The 16417-nt window shown below is 46.8% G+C and overlaps 1 protein-coding gene across 1 annotated transcript in view; it reads right to left on the bottom strand.

Annotated features, from left to right (window-relative positions):
* The window catches only part of LOC142256048 (serine/threonine-protein kinase SBK1-like), a 551532-nt gene that overhangs the window by 400166 nt on the left and 134949 nt on the right, over positions 1-16417 (bottom strand). Inside the window, exon 3 of the mRNA XM_075327550.1 lies at positions 7218-7417. Within this exon, the coding sequence (XP_075183665.1) occupies positions 7218-7417 (200 nt within the window). The remainder of the gene's footprint in view (positions 1-7217; positions 7418-16417) is intronic.

The raw sequence follows: 16417 nt of genomic DNA, 5'->3' as shown, positions 1-16417 counted from the left end.
TGAGCAGAGCACTGAGGGGGACTTATCCTCGCTCTCCTTTTTACCTGTTGTGTGGCGCAGCTTCAATTTCTGTGGTAGCTCGCGCCTATTTCAAACCAATGAGCAACGGCGTTTAATTACAATGACTATGGTGGTTCTGTGCGCACTTTACATAGCCAATAAAGTCTTTTTAGGCACACATTGTTGGTTTTTAAGTACGATCCTGTCCGGGGAAACCCCATTGTATTTCGACCATCAGGGTTTTCGGTAGGGGTACTCTGGCGCCGGGACTACGGATACTTTACTCTCGATGGCGTTATCACAGGTGGTCGGTCCCGGCTTCGTGCCCTGGGCGCTCACTCTGCGGCTGTGGAATGGGGTTCAGGGATGATTTTGGGGATATACGTGACGCCACCTGTGGTGTCTGGTAAGCGGGATATACTAGCGCTGCCCGCGGCCGACCTCTGAGGTGATGGTGACTGCAGCTTAAGATCGCTCAGTTCCCTGCAGGTGGAGATTTCTTACCTCAGGGTGGCGGGTCGCTGACCAGGAGGGAAGCGACCGAGCGGTGATGGCTGCCTTCTTCTCTGACGTTGCAGGGTCCTGTCGAACAGCGGAGAGACGACACACCGAGTCCACATCAGCTTAAACAAGTCCTTTTTACTGGCATCTGGTTTGCTTTGCACAGTTCACAGCAGCAACAGTTCGGTTACCACAAGGCCAATAGTCACAAGTTTCGGAGGAGATTTGATGACAGAGTCTCTCTCTGAGGTAACCTTTCTTTGTTTCTTTCTCGGTCTCTGCTCTGAGGGCTCTGTGACTCCCTCTTTAACCCACTCGTCAGTCTCTTTACTGGATTTCCCAGGGGTCTGATGCTGCACGATTTCTTTATCTATCCCGCAACAGCGTCGTGAACTCGGCTTGGGGTTAGTAGTCAGACTCTTGATGGGTACCGGGACTCCTCTTATTTAGGATCCCAGGTTAATGGTCAATGGTTTTGGGGATAAACCTGACAAACCTCCTCGGTCCCGTTATACCGGTGTCGACCTGAACTCTTCAGCCGGCTCTCGCCAGACCTAAAGCGTCCCCTTTCCGTCTGGGTTACCCCTTTTCCAGTGTCTTTCTTTTCTTTTGGGGTACCCTCGCTCAGGATGTCAGGCCTATGTTATTTCTAGCCCTTCTTTCAGTCATCAATTTACTCTCATCTCTTCTTGTCACTCCTTACTGACTGACTGTTAACTCCCTAACTGTCACCCAGTCGTCCTGGCAACCACGTCGTGTCTCACGCTCAGCTAGGCTCCACCCCCCTATGGACCTACTATATAAACAGTCCCAAGAATATGAAGGTAGGGGCTGCTGAGTCAATGTTACTCAATCTAATATAAGACTCTGCATTTCCTCTCTCTTTCACCTGTGACCAAAGGGCACTGCACCTTGATGTTAAGGTGCTGTATTCCCCTGTAGCGCCTAACCACAGGGGCGCTACATATACCTTGACGAGGTTTTGGGGCTCAGTTACATTGATCAATGCGATTGCTAAATATCTCCTTTTTCCTAATATTCATGGCAGGTATGCATTTCATTAGTCACATTTTCAAGTTAGCAAGTGACATTTTTCATTGTATGCTTCAATTTTTTTCAGTATGCTTATAGCATTATACTATTATCTAACTTTGATGTGCAGCCTTATCCTCATGTACTATGTATTTTGTTTGGCTTGCACTCATAATATATATTAGTGCTCACTTCAGTTATCCTATTTAGTATTATGAAGCTTAATCTACTCGTTTTCCTGCCCCGGGCTGTCTAGACCTCTGGGTGGGCGTGTCCAACCACCTTGTCCCGCCCACTGGTGTGTCTGTCTCTCCCTAAGGGGGGGTGACTAGGGTTTTAGGTTGGCTGTGTGTTTCCTAAGTGAGGGAAGGTGTTATGCGCTGGGGCCTATCTGTGACTACCTGGTTTTGCCACGGCATCACACCGAGTGATCCGGAGCCTGCCTCCGTGCACAAATTGAAAGTGTCCTGGTGGCCCGTAGGCTTAAAGCTGTCCGGGCCCCGCTCCCTACTTGTTGGTAGTGGAGCTATGCTCTCAAGGGCTCACGCTTGGGATTTCTGTGGGCTGCATGGGTTGGAAAGTCCTATCCTTCTTGTTGCGCTAGTGCCCCTGATCTCTGAGCTACTTGGGGACAGTCCATAAAATCACTATCCTCCTCAGGTTAATTGCTGGGTTGCCTGAAGCTACTCCCCGACCTAGGGTCCTGTACCCCGCCGTATTTTCGGTCCCGGATCGGTTATTAGACTCAGATGCCTCCTGTCCTCCAAGACCAGCCTAGGCACTCAGCCTCAATACCCTGCAACCGGGTCTCCGACTCCTTCCTGTCCCAGACCACCGTCTGCGACCCAACCTGCCACAAAACAGGGAGCCACCACTTCCAAGCGCCTCACTCCTTGAGGGCTACTCTCAACTCCCTTAACTGCTTCTACTTCCCTCCCACCAGTCTGCCTGACCCATAGGTGGGTGACCCTATTCCAACTCAGCAGCCCACTGGTGTGCCTGACAGGGTGTGGTGTGAGGTGTGGTTGGGATTTTGGATGCTGATGGAGGCAGTAACATAGGTTGGGAACCCAGAACCATGAGGTATTGAATACTACACCAAAGAATAGGAAGTGCAGTACCCTGTGACGCCCTGAATACTCCAGTGGCGTCACAATAAGATCTGGGGGATCAAGATATCTAAAGACCCATTACTTTGCCTGTTCCATGATACAACGTCAGGAGCAGAAGGGAGGGAAGCACACTCATATATCCCAAAAGCGATAAATGTAATGACATTAACGGGTAAAAAATGTATATTGAGACATTAGCTGGAAAGGCAAACACCTGACATGTTGGAGATAATAAATACCATGAAAACGCTGGTAATGATGGACCAACTGGAAGCAGAAAGCAGCAAGGAGAGATATAAGGCCAAGTTCTTCAAAAAGTTTAGGACGTTTATAGAAAAAAGATATTCACAAAAGAAATTTCTAGCAAAATGCACATGTTCAAAGATACGCTGGGGAAAGCTAGATGGCTCTTTGGGGAGATTGAGAATAGGGAATTAAAGTAGTAAACCTTTATGAGCTGATGTTCTTAGATTGTTTGTTTGTTACATAAGTTGAGGATGCAAAACTTATAATGTTGTGACAGAAAAAATGTTCAAAATGATTATAACTGTTTGAACTTAATCGTGATTATTTTCACTACTGTAAGTGGGATTTTGAATTTCATCAAATAAAAAGTTGTTTTTAAAAATAAAAAATAAATTAAAAAATCCAAATAGCAAAAGTTATCTAGGCGGGTTGTTCAGAGCCCAAATGGGGGAAAAAAGGAAAAAAATAAATTAATTGACCATGGTTGTTGTTCAAACAGCCTACATGTTTCAGACAAAGGACTCTTCTGACAAAGGACTCTTCAGACAAAGGACTCTTCAGTCTGAAATATGTAGCCGCTTGAACAATAACCACAGTCAATTCATTAATTCATTTATTTTTTCCTTTATTCCCCCATTGGGGCTCTGCACAACCTGCCAAGATACCTTTTGCTATTTGGGTTTTAATTAGTAAGTTTGCAATAAAGCCTGAAATTTTATCCAAACCTTGGAACCTGAATTTTTTCTTTTGTTTCCCAGAGGATAGCCTCTTCTAAAGATGATGCACAAGAAAGCTCAAAAACTGTTTCCTTAGGCCCCCTTCACACGACCGTGAAACACGTGCGTGTTTGTTCCGTTTCCGTATATACCGGAGACACGGACAAACATGCACCAATGTTAATCTATGATTGTGGTCACACGTGCGTTATTTCATTATGTCCGTGTGTGCATGTCCGTGATCCGTATGTGTTTGCGTTTTGAACGGATGCATGTCCGTTATCTGCACGGAGCACGCACACGTGGACACAATGAAAGACTATGGGTATGTGCACACACGTTAGTAAACACGTATGAATCTACCTATAGTCCGTGTCCGTTTGGTGTTTTTTTTCTAGTGATGTCGGCCATTCTTTCTATTTCTGTGTATGTCAGTCAATCTCCCTGAGTCCGTCGGTCGGTCTCTCTGTCGGTCTCTCTGTCTGTCTGTCCCTCTCTCACAGTCTGTCGGTCAGTTTTCCCCCCTCTCTCATACTTACCGTTCCCCGATCACCGGCGCAGCGCTGCACGGCATTTACACTGCTGCGGTGGCTTTTACTATTTTGAAAAAGCCGGCCGCTCATTAAACAATCTCGTATTCCCTGCTTTCCCCGCCCACTGGCGCCTATGATTGGTTGCAGTGAAACACGCCCCCACGCTGAGTGACAGGTGTCTCACTGCACCCAATCACAGCAGCCGCTGGACGTGTCTATACTGTGCAGTAAAATAAATAAATAAATCATTAAAAAAAACTGGCGTGCGGTCCCCCCCAATTTTAATGCCAGCCAGATAAAGCCATACGGCTGAAGGCTGGTATTCTCAGGATGGGGAGCTCCACGTTATGGGGAGCCCCCCACCCTAACAATATTAGTCAGCAGCCGCCCAGAATTGCCGCATACATTAGATGCGACAGTTCTGGGACTGTACCCGGCTCTTCCCGATTTGCCCTGGTGCTTTGGCAAATCGGGGTAATAAGGAGTTAATGGCAGCCCATAGCTGCCACTAAATCCTAGATTAATCATGTCAGGCATCTCCCCGAGATTCCTTCCATGATTAATCTGTAAGTTACAGTAAATAAACACACACACACCCGAAAAATCCTTTATTAGAAATAAAAAACACAAACATATACCCTGGTTCACCAATTTAATCAGCCCGAAAAAGCCCTCCATGTCCGCCGTCATCCATGATGGTCCAGCGTCGCTTCCAGCTCTGCTGCATGGAGGTGACAGGAGCAGCAGAAGACACCGCCGCTCCGGTCAGCTTCACGCAGCAACTGAAGACAGCCGTGCGATCAGCTGAGCTGTCACTGAGGTTACCCGCTGTCACTGGATCCAGCGTTGACAGTGGGTAACCTCAGTGACAGCTCAGCTGATCGCGCGGCTGTCTTCATTTGCCACGTGGAGCTGTCAGGAGCGGCGGTGTCTTCTGCAGCTCCTGTCACCTCCATGCAGCAGAGCTGGAAGCGACGCTGGACCATCCTGGAGTACGCCGGACATGGAGGGCTTTTTCGGGCTGATTAAATTGGTGAACCAGGGTATATGTTTGTGTTTTTTATTTCTAATAAAGGATTTTTTCGGGTGTGTGTGTTTATTTACTGTAACTTACAGATTAATCATGAAAGGAATCTCGTGGAGACGCCTGACATGATTAGTCTAGGATTTAGTGGCAGCTATGGGCTGCCATTAACTCCTTATTACCCCGATTTGCCAATGCACCAGGGCAAATCGGGAAGAGCCGGGTACAGTCCCAGAACTGTCGCATCTAATGTATGCGGCAATTCTGGGCGGCTGCTGACTGATATTGTTAGGGTGGGGGGCTCCCCATAACGTGGAGCTCCCCATCCTGAGAATACCAGCCTTCAGCCGTATGGCTTTATCTGGCTGGTATTAAAATTCGGGGGGACCGCACGCCAGTTTTTTAAATTATTTATTTATTTATTTTACTGCACAGTATAGACACGCCCACCAGCTGCTGTGATTGGGTGCAGTGAGACACCTGTCACTCAGCGTGGGGGCGTGTCTCACTGCAACCAATCATAGGCGCCAGTGGGCGGGGAAAGCAGGGAATACGAGATTGTTTAATGAGCGGCCGGCTTTTTCAAAATAGTAAAAGCCGCCGTGAGCAGTGTGTGTATGCCGTGCAGCGCCGCGCCGGTGATCGGGGATCGGTGAGTATGAGAGAGGGGGGGAAACTTCAGTCACTCGGGGGATCAGCAGTCACCGGTGAATCCTTCACAGGTGACCGCTAATCAGTACTCGACACAGACAGAGCCGCGGTATGAGGAAGAAGTTCATTCTCATCGCGCAACTCTGTCGGCTGTCAGCCGACATTTATAAACGACATTGTGCATCACACACACGGACATTCCACATGGGCATTCCACGTACACATACACGTTCATTCCACACGCACACACGGATGTTCTACACACGAACACGGCTAGCATACGCAATTCACACAGATGCCACACGGACTATAAAAACGGACACAAAAACGGGACACGGACCCGAAAAACGGCCCGTAGCACACGTGCGTGTTTTTCACGGACGTGTGAAGGGGGCCTTAAGAAAATAAGACTAGCATGCAACAATTGACATGTTGCAGCCTGGAAAGCCATGCGGCATGTTAGTTTAGGCTGGGTTGGAAAGAAGCACATTGGCAGGAGACTTCTATAAATCCACTGTGCTTGTACTGTATAACACAGTGTTGGAAGCAGTGAAAATATGGTGGGTCCAAATCGTTACTAACACTGATCGTGGGAATGTACCCTTATGACACTGGTACCATTTCTGGCAATGTTTTCAAATTTGCTGTGTCAATTGTTTCAGCATCTTTGCAGCATTTTTCCCCCAGTTAAATGAATGGAAAAAATACATAAATAAAAGCGCTGCAAAAACATACATAAAAAGGCGGCAAAAACGTAACAGAAATGTGCATAATGTACAGAATACTTCTTGCTGCCACTCTGTTTTTTTGTTCAGAAAAATTCCTCAAAGAATGCATAGTGTGAACATACTCTAAGGTTAAGTTCCTGCAATGGGTATGTGATTATTTTTTTTACGATGCGTATTTGCACTGTGGAAACAACGTAACATTTTACAGTTCCTGTAAAGTGGTTGGGATTTTTTGAAATCTCAGACCCAATGTGTTTTTTTATGCTGACATGCAGTGTTTTTTGAAATTTGCAACATGTCAATTTCTCTCATGGGTAAATTCCATTAGATGGAGAAAATCCAGTGGTAAAAAGCACGTGTTTTTAATCAATGTCTGCTGTGAAAATGTATTAAAAGGGCATGTAATCTGCACATGACTTTATCAATAGTGTTTTGTGAAAAAAACGAGAAATATCAAAAACAAGGCAGCTTTAAATAAGACATGGCATACCAAGAAGAGAAAAACTGCACCATCAAAAACGTGATAAAAATGCATAAAAAAGTGAGCTATTTTACCTAATAGGTACATGACTGTCTGCAGGAAATCTGCAACAATGACATCTCAACAAATGCTCATTGTTGGAACATAGCCTAAAACATCTTAAAACTTTTGCAAAAAATGTTTTAATACATACCTGAGGCTTCAAAAGAGAGAAAAGGTTATCATGTGCTATTTCTTGTGCAAATATGTAATGTCCCTCTGTCTGAAAGGCAATTCCAAAAGTATTGATAATGCATGGGTGAATTGAAAGGCATAGTGCAAGACAATATTCGATAAGGAACATGTGGAGATCTGTCTTGTTCTTTTGCATAAACTTCAGAGCCATTAAATTTCCTGAAAATGGAAATTAAATGTTTCATTATGTGATTCTTGGGTTATGTACTGAGTAAAAAATAATATTCAACGCCATTAATATTATTAAGAACAAAACATTTCAAAGGAAAGAATGAAATATGTATCACCATGCATAAATAATGGCTTCATCAGCTGTCACGATAAAGGCATTACACTTCATGACATGTGTAGTATGCTGCTCCTACATGCCACAACAACATGAGTAATTTGAGACTAAATATGACCTTTTTGACTGCACAAATGCTTCTGTTTCTATAGATATTGCTATTTTAAATATTTTTTTTCTTTTTCATACCCATATTATAATTTGTATGCACTTTATTGAAACTGTTTTCTGTTACTCGGAATATTGTTTGGGTTTTTTGTATTATGTCACATCCTATACCATTAGGATTCAATTATAAGCAAATATGTGTGTTGCATGTGTACCACCCCAGCATCAGCAGCCAAGGCTGCTGGGATCCGGAGTGGCTCGAGGGGTCTCCGGACCCAGGAGGGGTCGTGCGGCCACTCAAAATAAAAGGGGGGGATTTACAGTGGGTTTTGTGTTTAGAGTTCGTGACGCTACCCACGGTGTGTGGTAAGGTGGAGTACCACCGCTGCTGTTGGGAGCGCCCGGTGGCGATGGGATGGCAGCCAGGTGTTTAACCCCTCCGTGGGTAGGGGGATAATGCCCCGGGGCTCGATGATGGTGAAGTGGAGATGCCGTTGGGGGAGGAAAGGGTCACTGCGTACTCACTCAGTCCAATAACGCTGACACCGACAACTTGTAAACCGAAATTCTGAGCACTGCTGCAGCAGGGAGGGAGCACGCCTTGATCCCATGCCCAATGGTGTTGCTTGTTAGCCTGTGACATTTCCTTTGGCACCTTCTTTACTGGTTGGCCCCTGTAGTATAAAACTAGTCGGGTCCCGCTCACCCGTATGGCTAATGGAGTGAGCTTGCTCTCAGGGTTCACGCTTGGGATTTGTTGGACTGTGTATTGGGAAAATATGCAAAACAAGAATGCCGCGGAGACACCATCACAAGTTTCTCAATGCTGGCAGGAAACTAGCCAGGTCTTTCACCGGGAAGGAACAACCACGGGAAGGGCAGTCTCCAGTCAAGGAGACCACCTCTGCCAAACATGGTATCCATCCACAGACAGCCGTTTCGGGGTATTTGCCCCTCATCATTACCCTGAAACAGCTGTCTGTGGATGGATACCATGTTTGGCATAGGTGGTCTCCTTGACTGGAGACTGCCCTTCCCGTGGTTGTTCCTTCCCGGTGAAAGACTTGGCTAGTTTCCTGCCAGCGTTGAGAAACATGTGATGGTGTCTCCGTGCCATTCTTGTTTTGCATTTTTTCCCAGGGGGCCTTGTTCTAGTGTCACTGCGTTGAGAAACACATAATGGTGTCTCCGCAGTGTTGGATGTTGATCTCCCCGAGGTCAATTATCCTTACCTATGTAGTCTTCTACTAGGCATTGCTCCCACTAGCCAGTTTCTTACTCCACACTGATGAGGGGCAAATACCCCAAAAGAGCTGTCTGTGGATGGATACCATGTTTAACATAGGTGTTCTCCTTGACTGGAAACTGCCCTTCCCGTGGTTGTTCCTTCCCGTTGAAAGACCTGGCTAGTTTCCTGCCAGTGTAGAGAAACATGTGATGGTGTCTCCGTGGCATTCTTGTTTTGCATATTTTCCCAAGGGGCCTTGTTCTAGTGTTACTGCGTTGAGAGAGAAACACATGATGGTGTCTCCTCAGTGATGGATGTTGATCTCCCCGAGGTCAACTATCCTTACCTATGTGTATTGGGAAAGTCCTATCCCCCTCGTTGTGCTAGTACCCCGATTTTGGAATGGGTGGAGAACGAATCTTGAAGACTTCGTCCTCGTTGAGTAAATTACCAGGACGCTTGAAGCTACTTCCTGGCCTAGGGCCACGTACCCCATCGTGCCCTGGCCCCTGCCTGGAGATGTCACAAGGCCGCCAGCTGCCCTCCTCGGCAGTTCCGTGCCCCTTGACAAGATCCCCTGCGACCGGGGTTCCAGCTCCTACCAGGCCCAGACCAATGTCTGCCACCTAGTATTAACAAGAAGCCCAGCTCCTGACCCCCTCCAACTGACTTGTGACCTCTCCTCATGAGAGTCACCACACAACTGACTGCTCCTGACACTCCTGACCCTCCCTAACCAACCCCCCAAGTGGGCGGCCCTATTCCCTTCAGGCTACCCATTTGTGTGTCTGGTGGGTGTTACATAGTTACATAGTTAGATAGTTACTTAGGTTGAAAAAAGACCTAGGTCCATCTAGTTCAACCTTCCTCCACCAGTTCTACATTTAGTCACTAAGTCATTTATAACCAACAATGTTTTGTGTACTGAGGAAATCATCCAGCCCTTTTTTAAAAGCTGTTATAGTATCTGCCATTACTACCTCTTGTGGTAGGGCATTCCACAGTCTGACCGCTCTAACTGTAAAGAACCCTTTCCTATTTAGGTGTCGGAATCGCTTTTCTTCCACTCGCAGTGCGTGCCCCCTGGTCCTTAGTATTGTTTTCGGAAGAAATAAGTTATGTGCCAGTCCTTTATATTGACCACACATGTATTTATACATATAAATGAGATCTCCTCTGAGACGTCTTTTTTCTAAGCTAAACATATCTAACTTTTTCAATCTGCCATCATATGGGAGGCCTTCCATTCCTTGTAATAGTCTAGTTGCCCGCCTTTGAACTGACTCTAACTTCTGAATGTCCTTTTTAAAATGTGGAGCCCAAAACTGGATCCCGTATTCCAGATGTGGCCTTACAAGTGATTTATAGAGGGGTAACAATACGTTGGGATCACGGGATCTAATCTCTCTTTTTATACACCCTAAAATCTTGTTTGCTTTAGCAGCTGCTGCTTGACATTGAGTGCTGCTGCTCAGCTTATTTGTAATGAGAATACCCAAGTCCTTCTCCTGTTCTGTAGTCCCGAGTTTACTTCCATTTAATGTATACGCAGCTATAGGATTACTCCGTCCTAGGTGCATTACTTTACATTTATCAACATTAAATCTCATTTGCCAAGTATCTGCCCATTCTGACATCTTATCCAGATCTTTTTGTAATATTGTACTATCCAGGTCAGTTTTTAATATCCTACATAGTTTGGTGTCATCGGCAAAGACTGACACTGTACTATCAATCCCATCCACAAGGTCATTAATAAAGAGAGTAAAAAGAATTGGTCCTGGCACAGATCCCTGCGGCACCCCACTGCTGACTATAGCCCATTTAGAGAATGTAGCATTTATGACTACTCTTTGTTTCCTATCTTTTAGCCAATTCCTTACCCAGTTGCATATTGTGTCCCCTAGTCCTTGCTTCTGGAGCTTTAGTATAAGGCTATTATGTGGTACAGTATCAAATGCCTTTGCAAAGTCCAAATAAATCACATCAGCTGCATTACCAATATCCAGGTTTGCACTTACCCCCTCATAGAACCCCAACAGGTTGGTTAGACACGACTTATCTTTCATGAATCCATGCTGTTTGTCAGTTATCATATTATTTTCTGCAATATATTTTTGCATGTCATCCCTTAAAATGCCCTCAAAAACTTTGCATACTACTGATGTCAGGCTTACTGGACGGTAGTTGCCTGGATCTACCCTCTTACCTTTCTTAAATATCGGTACCACATCAGCAATCCTCCAATCCTGAGGCACCAACCCTGTTACAAGTGAGTCTAAAAAGATGAGATACAGCGGTCTGTCGATTACGGAGCTCAATTCCCTCAATATTCGTGGATGAATGCCATCTGGCCCTGGGGATTTGTCAATGTTTAATTTACTCAGACGTAGGCGTACTTCATCTTGTGTTAAATTAATTATATCGGGTGGTGGACTTTGATTTTTCACTTGTTGAATGATCCCTGGTACAGTCAGTTCCTTGGTGAATACAGATGAGAAATGCCTATTTAATATCTCAGTCTTTTGTTTGTCCTCTATAACTAACTTGTTATTATATTTTAAGGGTCCGATACTATCCTTTGTTTTCCTTTTGGCATTAATGTATTTATAAAAGATTTTGGGATTTATTTTAATGTCATTGGCGATTTTTGTTTCAGTAGCTAGTTTTGCTTGTTTGATTTCTTTTTTGCATTGCCTATTGATATCTTTATACTCCTGCAATGCTATTTCTGTATTCTCAGCCTTTAAGATTTTAAACGCCCTTTGTTTTTGTTTTATTATACTTTGTATAGTCTTATTTATCCATAGTGGTTTCTTTTTATTCCTGGACATTTTATTACAAGAGGGTATACGTTTTTTACAGGACTCTAGTAGTATATCCTTAAACTTACCCCATTTATGTTCGGTATCCCCAGTTACCATGACTCTGTCCCAATCTACACATTTAAGCTCTTCCCTTAATTTGTTGAAATCAGCTTTCCTAAAATTCCAGGTTTTAGCATTCCCCCTTTGAAATGTTCTATTGAATATTATGCCGAAGTTTACCATATTATGATCGCTGGTGCCCAAGTGCTCCCGGACCTGTAGATCTGAAATTGTATCCGGTCTATTTGACAGGACCAGATCTAGCAAATTATCTCCCCTGGTCGGTTCACCTACCATCTGAGAGAGGAAATGGTCTTGAATGGTAGATAAGAACTTACAGCTTTTAGCAGAACCAGAAGATTCTATGTCCCACTGTATGTCTGGATAGTTGAAATCCCCCATAATAAGAACCCGATTATTATTATTAGCTGCCTTTTCAATTTGTTCCAACATTTCACCCTCTATTTGTTCAGGTATGTTAGGAGGCTTATAGCAAACTCCAATTAGCATTTTTCCATTATTCCCCTCCCCATGTACATTTACCCATACTGACTCTACATTGTTGCTGTTCCCCTCAATGTCATCATACAACACAGGTTTTAGGTTAGATTTGATAAATATACACACCCCACCACCTTTTTGGCCTTTCCTGTCCTTCCTAAATGTACTATAACCCTGTATGTTTGTCACCCAGTCATGGCTTTCATCCAGCCAGGTTTCCGTAATGCCCACCACATCATAATCCATGGTTGACATAAGAGTCTCCAATTCATTCATTTTGTTTGCAAGACTTCTTGCATTTGCCAGTAGACATTTAATCCTATTAACACCTTTATTACTCCTAGCCTCCCTACGTTCCTTGTATGTCCCATCCCCCCCTAATCCTTCATTGACCCCTACCGTCTCCCTGTTTCTATCTGCTCTATCTATCCCCTTATTTGCTCCACTACCCTCCCTGCCCCCCGATCCTAGTTTAAAAGCTCCTCCATCCGTCTGACCATTTTCTCCCCCAGCACAGCTGCACCTTCCCCATTGAGGTGCAGCCCGTCCCTACCGTAGAGCCTGTGGCCGACTGAGAAGTCGGCCCAGTTCTCCATGAACCCGAACCCTTCCTTCCTGCAGAGTGTTCCTAGGATTTCAATTAGCTTGTTCTTAGCAACACCAAAGGCCAGGGACCCGTAACGAAGGAGGATCGGATACCGTGCAGAAGGGCAGATTGCACAATATCCTGTCACGACCTGATAGGCCAGGGTGTCACACATGTAATACTAATGGGGTGGTCTAAAACTAACACTGATTTTAATTATCAATGTCTATCTATGCAACCGCAAGAAAAAATGGAAAACAGCCAGCATCAAAATTCTCAAAGAATAAAAAACTTTTCTTTATTTCTTCATTTTAAAAAAGATTGTGCAAAAGTGGAATAAAAAACATGGCAATACCCTTACATGTTTCAGACCTCACAGGGTCCTTAGTCATAGGCTACAGAATCAGAAATGATACACACATATATACAAAACAGGAAACAGTGAAAGATTTGTACCAAGATATTTCCCTTTTTCCTGTTTTGTATATATGTGAGGGGGAGAGGGCAAAGGCTTCGGCAGTGATCACAGCCCCCTCCCCCAGCTGCTGTCCCATTTGAGTATCCAGCATGCACTGGTGATTCTGAAATGAAATGTCATTAAACCAGAAGTACTTACAAAATAAAGTAGATTAGAGAGAGAATGGTAGGGGCTTTTTAATTAAAGTATATTTGAAAAGTCAGTAGATTATTATATTAAATAGATAGACATAAAGGAGTAAACATAGCTCCTAACTGTGCCGATTTAAGGGTTCAGTCCTGCTGTCTTGCAGTCACTGCTCTTGTCCTGACTCCTATTTTCACTGCACTGCATAAATTAAATATTCTCTGCAACTCCGCCTCCTCTCAGTGCAGTGCATAAATTAAATTCTCCTCTGCTCTCGCTGGAGAACTTGTGAGCTCTTTTTCCATAGGCAGCAGCTCTACCATTGTGCCTGGTCCTGACTTAGGGGTACTTTGCACACTACAACATCGCAAGCCGATGGTAGCGATGCCGAGCGCGATAGTCCCCGCCCCCGTCGCACATGCGATATCTTGTGATAGCTGCCGTAGTGAAACTTATCGCTACGGCAGATTCACATGCACTTACCTGCCCTGCGACGTCACTCTGGCCAGCGAACCGCCTCTTTCCTAAGGGGGCGGGTCGTGCGGCATCACAGCGATGTCACACGGCAGGCGGCCAATAGATGCAGGGGGGTGGAGATGAGCGGCACGTAAACATCCCGCCCACCTGAATCCTTCCTCATTGCAGCCGGGACGCAGGTAAGGCGATGTTCCTCGCTCCTGTGGCTTCACACACAGCGATGTGTGCTGCCGCAGGAATGAGGAACAACATCGTAACATCGGTCCTTCTTAAATTATGGAAATGACCGACTCTACACCGATCAAACGATTTTGACGCTTTTGCGCTCGTTAATTGTAGTAAAAATGATTCACATACTCCGATGTCAACAGCGACGCCGGATGTGCGTCACTTTCGATTTGACCCCACCGACATCGCACCTGCGATTTCGTAGTGTGCAAAGTACCCCTTAGAGTTAGCGGAGGATTTAGTAATCTTGACCTGTATTGCAGGCAAAGCAGGGAACCTAGAAGCTGATTATTTAGCTATATATATATATATACAGTATATATATATATATATATATATATATATGATTGCCGTATTCTGTCTGTCTTTCTGTCTGTCTGTCTTGCTCCAAAATTGTGTCCTTACGGTGACAAACAGCGGATTGGCCGCTGGGCTCACCATGGCCCCACCCCCCGCACGGATTGGCCGCTCGCCTCGCCTTGGCTCCGCCCCCTCGCATGGATTGGCCTCTTGCCCTGGCCCCCTGCACGCATTGGCAACTCGGCCACGCCCCGCCCCCTCACGCATTGCACGCTCGCTCTGGCCCCGCCCCCCCGCACGCATTCCCCGAACCGACTCCCAGGTGAGTGCTGTACGCCCGGGAGCCCACATCAGCGTACGCCGGCAACCCAGCATTGCTGGAGTTGCCGGCATACGCTGGTGTGGGCTCCCGTGCTAGCGGGGTACCCTGGTAACCATGGAACACATCGAGTAATATTGTAGCATGGTTACCAGCGTACACCGGCTCCCAGGTGAGCACATCAAGGTCCTGCAGCGGCGGAACACACACACACACGCACACACATAAGAACAGACACACACACACACACACACATCAGATCACACACACCTCACACACACCTCACACACACATCAGATCACACTCACTCTCACACACACCTCCCACACACATCAGATCGCATCCACACACTCACAACATCCCGTGATATCGCTTGCTTCTCGGCGGCGATACTGTGCGTGCAGTGACCTTCCAGGACCTGCCGGAGGATCACATGGCCGGAAGCATGTGGTATCTCCGGATGTTGTGATTGTGTGAGCGCGTATGTGCGATATCGTCAGTGTGTGTGTGTGCGTGTATGCGATCGGATGTGTGTGAGTGTGTTCTGATGTGTGAGTGTGAGTGTGTGTGTATGCGATCGGATCTGTGAGTGTCGGCAGAGGAGCACTGCGTGCAGCACAGCTGCTGGGACCGCCCACCGGTGGGCACAGGGAGAAGTGGGGTGTGTGTGTGAGTGTATGAGATCAGATGTGTGCGTTTATACTGTCTGATGTGTGACTGTGGAGCACGATGGGGGATGGAGCACGATGGGGAGTGCACAGCATGGGGGATGGAGCACGATGGGGGGTGCACAGCATGGGGGATGGAGCACGATGGGGAGTGCGCAGCATGGGGGATGGAGCACGTTTGGGAGTGCGCAGCATGGGGGATAGAGCACGATGGGGAGTGCGCAGCATGGGGGATGGAGCACGATGGGGAGTGCACAGCATGGGGGATGGAGCACGTTTGGGAGTGCGCAGCATGGGGGATGGAGCACGATCGGGAATCCGCAGCATGGGGGGATGGAGCACGATGGGGAGTGCGCAGCATGGGGGATAGAGCACGATGGGGAGTGCGCAGCATGGGGGATGGAGCACAATGGGGAGTGCGCAGCATGGGGGATGGAGCACGTTTGGGAGTGTGCAGCATGGGGGATGGAGCACGCTGGGGAATGAGCAGCATGGGGGATGGAGCACGATGGGGAGTGCGCAGCATGGGGGATGGAGCACAATGGGGAGTGCGCAGCATGGGGGATGGAGCACAATGGGGAGTGCGCAGCATGGGGGATGGAGCACGATGGGGGGTGCGCAGCATGGGGGATGGAGCACGATGGGGGGTGCGCAGCATGGGGGATGGAGCACGATGGGGGGTGCGCAGCATGGGGGATGGAGCACGATGGGGGGTGCGCAGCATGGGGGATGGAGCACGATGGGGGGTGCGCAGCATGGGGGATGGAGCACGATGGGGGGTGCGCAGCATGGGGGATGGAGCACGATGGGGGGTGCACACCTCCCCCCAAAACACACACACACCGCCACACACACACTGCACAACACACCACACACACACTGGGAACCACAAACACCGCGGCACACACAAATATACGCACATACCGCACAACACACATATTGCACAAAACATACCTCCCCCCAAAACACACACACACACCCCACTCC

The sequence above is a fragment of the Anomaloglossus baeobatrachus genome, chromosome 11 (genome assembly GCF_048569485.1).
Source record: "Anomaloglossus baeobatrachus isolate aAnoBae1 chromosome 11, aAnoBae1.hap1, whole genome shotgun sequence".
Taxonomy (NCBI): Eukaryota; Metazoa; Chordata; class Amphibia; order Anura; family Aromobatidae; genus Anomaloglossus; species Anomaloglossus baeobatrachus.
This window is presented reverse-complemented; position numbering and strand designations above follow the sequence as displayed.